Source organism: Halichondria panicea, chromosome 13 (genome assembly GCF_963675165.1).
Source record: "Halichondria panicea chromosome 13, odHalPani1.1, whole genome shotgun sequence".
Taxonomy (NCBI): Eukaryota; Metazoa; Porifera; class Demospongiae; order Suberitida; family Halichondriidae; genus Halichondria; species Halichondria panicea.
Window position 1 is genome coordinate 3,674,857 of NC_087389.1, and position 9,481 is coordinate 3,684,337.

General features: G+C 39.0%; 1 protein-coding gene across 1 annotated transcript; it reads left to right on the top strand.

Annotated features, from left to right (window-relative positions):
• The first annotated feature begins 68 nt into the window (after window positions 1-68).
• LOC135346709 (zinc metalloproteinase nas-8-like) lies at window positions 69-2,608 on the top strand. The gene is made up of 6 exons (XM_064544431.1): window positions 69-316; window positions 436-651; window positions 746-875; window positions 987-1,417; window positions 1,548-1,664; window positions 1,756-2,608. The coding sequence occupies exons 1-6, from the start codon at window positions 169-171 to the stop codon at window positions 2,319-2,321; spliced, it is 1,608 nt and encodes a 535-aa protein (XP_064400501.1). The 5' UTR covers window positions 69-168; the 3' UTR covers window positions 2,322-2,608.
• Window positions 2,609-9,481: the final 6,873 nt, after the last annotated feature.

Consider the following 9,481-nt stretch of genomic DNA (forward strand, 5'->3'; position numbering starts at 1 on the left):
GAATCTAATCTACATTCCAGACAATCAATTGCAAGGTCTATCTAGTATTTCTATACTGGTTTCCGCACAACACATCCAGCAATGTATATAAGCAAGTCACAGAGCAGCTACTGCTAAACATCGAGCAATTCAGGAAAAATTTAGTAGATCTAGCAACTGAGATTGAAAATGTCACTGGGATTACAGTGCCTTTTACTGCTTGCTATTTCAAGCAGCCTTCTAGCATTGCCTGTTTATAAAACAAGAAGAGGAGACAATTTTGAGAGGTCATTTGGAAGCAGAGTTTCAAGAGATGCAGAAACATCCAATACTAAAGGTGAGTTCTGCAGCTAAAACCATAACTATAGCTATTAGAGGTGTATGAATAGCTATATATACTATTTTGCAGCAATGTATAATTATGTATAGCCTACTGACTCTACTATATCATTTCAGGCGAAGAGAACGAATTTTTGTTTGAAGGAGATATCAAGCTTGAAGATGGATATAATCCATACGCAGACCAGATAGTCAAAAGAGAAGCAGGTGGCAGTGGTGACGGTGTCGAGGTCGAGGTGGAGCCTTCAGCTGTTCCTAATGAAAAAGCCTTCCAATTGAGAGACGATCTTTGGGTGGAAGGGAAAGTCCCATACAAATTCGAGACATCATTGAGTACGTAGTATGTTAAGAGCACTCATTTTGCTAGATGCAGCAGGAAATGTGTACGTTATATGATTTTCACACAACATTTATTTCTTCACTCCAGGTCCCATGTACAGAGACATATTCATTGAGGCCATGAAATGGTGGAGCAATGCAACTGGTGGATGTGTCAGTTTCCATCATGCTTCACAAAACGATCAAGATTTCCTTCTCTACAGAAAAGATAACGGAGGGTAAGTGTGCTAACAATCGATTTGTAGTATATATAGTATACATGAACATGACATGCATCTGATGCATGATATCCCCTGCATTCTCATCACTCCATGTGTTCAAAATTGCAGGTGTTCATCGTTTGTTGGTCGTCGTGGAGGTGAGCAGTATCTCAACATCAGTAGCACTTGCTCCGGTGTTGGAAATGCTGCACATGAGATTGGGCATGCACTTGGACTATGGCATGAGCACAGCAGACCCGACCGTGACCTGTACATAAACGTTCTAACAGATAATATTAAATCACAAAAGATTGCTGACAACAATTTTGGGCTCCTATCGCAAAAAACCTTCAGCAAAGTGCCACCTGTTACATACGACATAGAGAGTATAATGCATTACGGAGCGTATGCATTCACAAATGACCAGACCAAAAAAACTATCGAGGTACGAGATGGCGCTGACTGGGATATGTGTGACAACCCGGAGGAAATGGGCCAAAGAGAGAGAATATCTCATAAAGATACCCTCCGCATAAAAATGCTCTATGGATGTGGAGTTGGTAAGTACAATAATATCATTTTAGAGTGTCAGTCAGCCTAACTAACAATTCACATGCAGTCTGGTAGTGTGGGAATTCATTGTGACAGCTAGTTATCATGATCACATATACTATTTCCTTCCCCTTGCAGTCACCCCGATGGACATGCCCCAGTCATGTGAGACAACGACACCCACCCCCACTCCAACAACCCCTCTTGCTTCAACACCCACACCCACTCCAACAGCGACAATAAGGCTCATCTCAAGTAAGTTATCTTATAAATTTAGCCAGATTCTATTTAGTAATAACTATTACTCATAAACATCCCATAACCGAGAATTTAATTTCTTTCTTAGATAATGTTATCACTCTTCAATTTTTCGCTGGTCCAATTAATGATAAAAATGAGCTAACAAAATACGGAGTAAGATGTGTTCCCAGTCCTGGCTGTACACCCACCCCCTGCATCTCTTTGGGCGGGACAGACGGGCACTGTTCAGTGGCTAAAAACGAATTCAGGATTATCCGGCCAGGAGATGCGAAAATACGTGCTGGCGATAAAGTTCTGCTAAGATCAGTGCACAAGTCTTCGATGTGGTTGAATTGCAGTAGTGGTATTAACAACGAGTGTAATATCAGTCCATGTACAAGCAACGCAGCAGACCCAAGCAACTCGAGCTATATCTCGGAATGTAAAGACCACTTCTTCATCATTGAAGGAATTGGTAGAAAGTCAGGGAAAATTTTGTCGACAAAACATCAGATCCAGTTCAAGAGCTACGAGAACAATAAGTATCTAAACTGCGAAGACAAAAAATGTCGACTCATTGAAGCCAACGAGTGCCCTGCTACTGATAGTAATGAAAATAACTGTGATACCGGTATCCAAAGCTACAATATTACAAAAATAAGAGAATATTAATCTTCATATAAACTAGGTGTATAATTATTATTGAAATCCAATCAGTCACTATTCTTATTTGTACTACATTGTGATCATGTATCTAACTATTATCCGAGGCTGGCACCTCCCGTTTTCTATGTTTTGTACCATGTATGTATCAATCATTAATCATTATAATCACTTTACGCTTCCTTCCTTATACATGATTTCATATGCTATTCACTGGTATTTATTTATTCAAAATGTGAACTTTTGACACTAAATTGTTAACAGATTTACCATAATTATTACATGCAAGCATCAAACATGTGAACTCTGCGAGGGTTGATCAATAAATCGCAAATAATACTTAGATCGCAAAAGGGTCAAATTTTCTGCGGATTTGGCTCATTCGCACAAAGGTTTTTACCCGCAAAATACGGTATATCCTATATACGACAATTATTAAATAGGTACACCAATGCGTTATAACATAATTATACATGGTTGCTTTTAACCTTACTACGGAATATTATCATGAACACCTTCATGTACACTGATAGTACGACCATGTACATGTAACAGTAAACTACTTGCACTTGGATTATAATTATGCACCAGATCTACTGTAATGACAAGACTGTACAATCATGCATCGTCTTACTGTGTAACTTTCAAAATCACCGAACAGTAAATATAATGGTGCATGCATGGAATGTCTGAGAATGTACAGCCACTATACCTACACAAACACAAGTAACAACTTGACGTACGTTTCTTATGAAAAACACATTATGTTTTTAGACCTTTCCCTCGCACCCACTTGTGGCCTTTGAAACTGATACCCTTGAAGTGTTTTCATCTGGAGCTTGATTATGTAACGTACGTTTTATACATGTTCCCAGCTGATGGCATTGAGAACAACACTTTTTGCACAAGTTTGCACTCTGTTTAGTACACTACTTTTATTCTTCCCATGTGGATCCCCTAATTTTGCTGCTGAAATAGCTACATTAAAATTATAGATGCAGCCTGACCGCTAATCGTGCTGTTCTGTGTAAGCACATTCTGCATGTTTGACCTCATCACAGTATGAGTGCAGAGTCACTCCAAGCCATTGGAGAAACCTCACTAGTACATCAACACCATCAACACCTCTTTAATCATTATTTTGCTCCATGGACATTTACAGTACTGGAATGATATAAACAGGTATTTCCTTTCAGTGACAGCACAGGTCAGATCCCTTACTAATATAGTAAAAGTATAACATGCGTTCAGCTGGGGGGTCGACAAGCAGGAAGGAGAAACAGAGCAGCACACATGCACATAAACCAATTAAACTACAGCCTATCAAATAGTTCTTATACATGGTTGGTGTAAATCTACAGGGAAATAATAGGGCTTACCGTTTGGAAACAAACATAAAACACAATTATTATTATAAGCATCCTATTGTAACAACACAAGCCATGCAGACATATACTAATGAACAAGTGGGGGTGAATCTCTCCCATATACGCTATTCTGACACCAACAGATTTAATTATCACCTCATTGTTTTTCGTAGACATACAGACTTGATACACACGCGCTGAGATGAATTTAATTATATCACTATGCAGCAGTTATCCTAATTCGTGTTTATTATCAATGTCAACAGACTTCTACAGAAATAGTTAATAAATGTCTAGTCAAAGCTAGCATAATTATTTTACTTTTGGATAACGTTATTGCTTAAATGCACGGCATTTAACAAAGTGTGCAAACAATAGGAAATGGATAGTCTAAGACAATGAACTTAAATGCCTCAAATTGAAATTATCAGTACTTTACTACCGAAGCTCTAGATCTTCGATGTACAGTGAGTAAACAGGAAGATTAAATGCCAGAGCTTAAGCATATTCTACAACATTCATGGCATTAGCTGCATTTAAAAATCATATCCATCTAATATTTGCGTAAGATATGGTCTCTATAAGAATAGTTCATGCAGAATGGAGGAGTAGAGAAAGCATGTATTGTGTAAAGTATCTGTGCGTGATGAAACAATTAATCGCACAAATTCGATCAAGAGAGAAACAAGGAATAAACAGGGGGTGGGTATGTTCCAAGCATGCAGAGTGTGTATACTTGATCAAAGAATTAATAACAAGATCAACCTCCCACAAACATTCCATGTTCAGGATATATGACACCTAATTAGGACACCTGTGATGGTGTCACAGGTGATCCAATCACGTACACTTCATGAAAGCATGAAATCAGAAACACGGTACTGCAAAATATTTTGATCACTTGCCAAAGATGGCTGATACGTCTTTGTGTTTGAACCAACACACACGTCGGTGTGGTCTATTGGAGAATGTGCCAGTAAAGCTACACGGTAGCAACAACATAAGAGTTGTGTGCTTGAGTGGGCGATGAAAGCCACACAGTGACATATGATATGACAACATTGGGTTGAGGTACTTTTGGCAGTAGCTAGAAACGATGACTTCATCAAACTGTGGCTCTACGTAACTCTTTATATGTGGTTAAACATAGAAAAGTGAAAGCAAGCAATTTTCGCTTATAACCCCCATCATGGAACTCCCTGATAAAACTAAGGTATCGTCTGTTTATTATGAATCATTTGACAATAAAGCACCACAATTCGAAGTTCTCACACGTATACCAATCTTGAAACATGCACGACCATTGCTGTCACGAGATTGTGCATCAAAACGCAGACTATCCCATTGTATAGATAGTAGTACGATTAATATGATAACCATAACATTCCATTCCATTGTGTCCACAATGAAATTTCCCATACTTGAAGCTAGACAAGGTATTATTTGACAACAGGTTGGCATATTTCATTCAATCACCATATTCCTTAAAATTAACACGCTATGATTACGGTGCAATGTATGTGTGCGCGACTTGGTGACTGGCTGCCGTGCATGAGGGCCTTCCTGAGTACACCTATATGAAAGACTTCTGTGGTCCCACCTTCATTCCTTACACAATAATAATTATCACCGTACACAACACACACAGACTCGCTGACTAGCTTGAGCTGAAATAGAAGATGTTTCTACTTATCGTTTTTGAGTGCTATCAGTGAGACTACACCATCCTCCTTCGGCTATTGAGTTGCTATTGAGACCATCTTATGTCAAACCTAAGTGGTGCACATGTATAGCAGTATAATTAATTATCTGAGACTGTCGACTGCTTCTGTTTTACACACCTGATTAACCAATCACAACGTACTTATCATGCATAGCAGTCCACACAAACTGTTTCACGCGCTCTAAACGGATTTCTATTCTGCTAATGCATAATTATCATGCTAAATGAGTGCACGGCCATTAGTTGAATTTACATAAATCTGTGTGGTATCCTCACAGGTGTGCACATACAGCCCTAGGATACTAATCAACCGTAGATAATATAGTTAGCATTTATGTGAAGACAACACACACGCTCAATTGAAGAGGCTACTACAAAATTAATGTGTTTCGGAAGGACTACGATAATGAGGTACATGTATAAAGATAATTCTATTAGCTCGGCCTAGCTGTGTGGCCCTCTACACTGTATATTACATAATTATTTCCCACCTACTACACTTTTGCCATGTAGTCAGGTAGGGTTTAACTGTCATGGCAGTGGGTGTCCTTGCTATTACAAGCCCGTCGAGACAGAGATTGTTTTACTAGACCTAGGAATGCAAAGGTCACAGCAGCAGCTGTTAATCAACACAATCATCAAAAGGTCTATGGGATGAAATGATACCCACTATGCAAATCGACTACTCGGACTACGCATCTTTCACATGGTTTCATAATTATAGAGTCAGCATGTGTGTATGGTGTGTTACATAACAGTACAAGTAGGAAGGGAGGAAGTGCACGCTAGGCATGCAGTGATTCAAGGGAATTAGCCAGAGAGCTCCTGTGGCTTTCAACTGACTAAGAAGCCAATATGAGAGAATAATAGAATGCCACCTTGCAGGAGGAATGTCCAGGAATGCCCCACGAGTAATACCAGCTGAGTGGTAATGTAATGTGCCAGACCAAGCATATACGGCTGCACGCTTGCAAAAAAGCACTGCAAAGCTTCTCTCTCTGAACACAATGTTTACACTAAGGTGGTCACACTGTTTTGATTAGAGCATGTGCAGGAGCAATGAAAACTGACCACAACAGCTGATATGCCCATGCAGCTATAGAGAAGACAACGATATGACACGTAATGGCAAAACACACTGCTAGGTTGTAAGGTCCGAAGGGGATATAACTAGTTTTTTTTGTAACTAATGGGTCCAGTCCCCCCCATACAACAGTATGCAGAAATGAGGGAAACCAATGCTAACCAGACTAAACTCTTCATGCACGTAATGCTGGCTGAAACCCTATACTGTAGTACAGCCAAGTCACACACATTGAGGAGGTATGCATAACTATGTACAATTATGTAAGAGGCAACTGTACACAGTTACGATGAAGATGCAACCATTACAGTAATTTCATCATGAGATCGAATCATCTGATCCTTAGTTAGCTATTACGGAGAGCTTGTTGTTTAAGAAGTAGTGCCAAAAGGGAAATTAAACTGAAACTGTATGTAGATATACAGGAATTAAAACGAACTGCAAACATCCACAGGATTTTCCAAATATGCGAACGTATATAGGAATTGAAGCATGATAAAGCAAAACAGATGCCATTAAAATGAGCACCTTTCCTCCTGTCATTCGAAGGGGTAATGTATAAACTGCCTTTTTGGGGGAAGTTGCTGCACATTTGAATAGAGTTCTTGACTGAATTAGGGCAAAGGTTGAGTCTTCGCTACTGACTAATTAAGAGATCATGTATGCAGATCGAAATCTGGTCTAAAACTGAGGAAGTATATGTACTGACAGCTGCAGGCAATCTCAGCAGACAGAGTTGTAAACGGCAGCAGTGAATATAGAAACACCTGCAAGAATGGAAATACAAGAAATCTTTGATCTGTTTCCCTCAATAAAACTCTTGCTAATTGCTAATAGAAATACAAACACTGCAATTAGAACTGAGTCATGTGAGACGGACAACTTACAAGTGGTCGCCGTAGAAATTACGAGTGCATGCTGACTATGGGGCATGCGAACATTCCTGGCATGTTTAAAGGGCATGCACTACAGGTTTCGCATGAGAAAAACATACGGAAAGGGCAGAAAAGATAATTTGTTGTCTCAACTTTGAAATACAACGCTATTTCGTAAGCTGCATCAGTCTATAAACAAAGCACTGATGAGAGTACAAAGTCTTTCACTGTGTACATAGTTGCTTTTGAGCAGCTCTGAATGTTAATTTGCGAATCACACCGGAATGATGAGCATGCATTCTTGTTTACATCAAGTATGCATTTTGAATGGTATCTCAACCTTGTAAAATCCCTCAACCTTAGTTAATGTAATTCAGTCCATTCACACAGTAGTCCATTCACACAGTAGTCCAATACGGAAGAGTTACATTATGAGAAGAAAAACAAGTCAACCATTTCTGAGTAAATAATCGGATGCTAAGTGCAATATTATATTGACAGACTGCATGGTGTCTGTACAAATTGGGCTAAACAAAAATTAAAAGCCAAGGTATTTAGAAATCTATATAGGAGTATTTTTAGCATGGCTATTTTTAGTCGCCAATTTTATGACTAACTGAGTGAGAGGTTTCACTCAAAGGCATCGTGATTGCACACATTGCGTCACTCGGTATTTACGTGGGACTAGCTGTGACATGAGAGATTGCCATTGACACCAACGATGGATTGATGTTTTTGAGCATTCCAATTCCAACAGTTGTCATGTCGGCAAATAGAATCGCAACTAACCGGAGGCCCTCACAATTGAATAGCTATGAATTGCAGCAACCCAAAGGCTCCCACATGGAGCAACCAGAGGCACCCACACTTGAATAAAAAACAGATTTTTTTAATTTGAGCAATTAGAGGCACCCACACTTGAATAGAAAACATGAGCAACCCACATTTGAATAGCAAACAGGTTTTGAATTTGAGCAACCCAGAGGCACCTACATTTGAATAGAAAACAAATTTTTAATCACAATAAACTAGAGGCTGGGCCCCCACAAACTGACCAAAAAATCAATCGGAGCAACCAAAGGCACCCACACTTCAATAGCAAAATAGATTTGTCACATCACATGTCAACTAGCTATTTTGCCCCAAAACAATAAACTTCACATTTGTATACCAATGGTAATCTCAAGCACACACAACTCGGTGGGTGGATAAGCGAAATGAGTGGGGGTGAAACCCAACTCTCGATATCACTAAATAAGGATACGATCTTCGTGGCTGTTTTCAGACTAACGAGATAAAGAATGGATGCTGTTTAGGGGATGAATTATTCTATATCAAAGCTTGAAATTCAACACTCCACACTCGAATCAGTTTACAGTTACAGTGTGTTTCATTTTGACATTGTAATATTAATACGACAATAAATTATTGGGCCATGGGATTAAGATACGGAAAGCTTATAACAATAATTATGCATAAATCTCAATTAAAGAGGAACCAAAGTTATCTAAGTATACACAGACAGCCGTGGGTAGATGGGTACACCAACAAACACAGTCATGCGAGAACTTACTTTCAATATTAAGAGCACAATTATCAATGCTGTAAATAAGTGTTGTGGCGAGTGGGTGGAAATATTATAATTTTAAGCCCGACAGGATGACAGTATAATGTTAGATCAGATATCGAGTACTTGCACCCTCTTTCCAGGAATCAGTGTGGGAGGACTGTACAGCTGGATATCTACTTGTGGCATGTACTCCATTGCTCCAAGTATTGCCATGTGGGGGAGGTATTGAAAACTCTTAATCGTTTAAGTATGCTACTAGTCATATCACCGGATGCAATTTACAAACCTCAATTAGCTTCTACATGTACAGTATATTGTATATTTCAATGGGAGAGGAATTTGGTGACTGTATGTGTTCAATTTCATGCAACTGGGGCTTTTAAGTTTCTTAGCAAGCCAACCCGATATATTAGCTCTCTTAGGAGTAAAGAGGGCTTAATTACTCATAGAGGGATGTTGTGATTTAAAAATGTACCAAAAATGTACCATATATTTACATACACAGGCAAAATTAACTTTTTTCACACAGAAGGGTATACAGAATATTAAA

Coding starts and splice junctions, on each gene's coding strand:
- LOC135346709 (XM_064544431.1), top strand. CDS start 169: ATGTCACTGGGATTACAGTGCCTTTTACTGCTTGCTATTTCAAGCAGC. Junction 317..435: donor AGAAACATCCAATACTAAAG/GTGAGTTCTGCA, acceptor ATATCATTTCAG/GCGAAGAGAACGAATTTTTG. Junction 876..986: donor TACAGAAAAGATAACGGAGG/GTAAGTGTGCTA, acceptor TCAAAATTGCAG/GTGTTCATCGTTTGTTGGTC.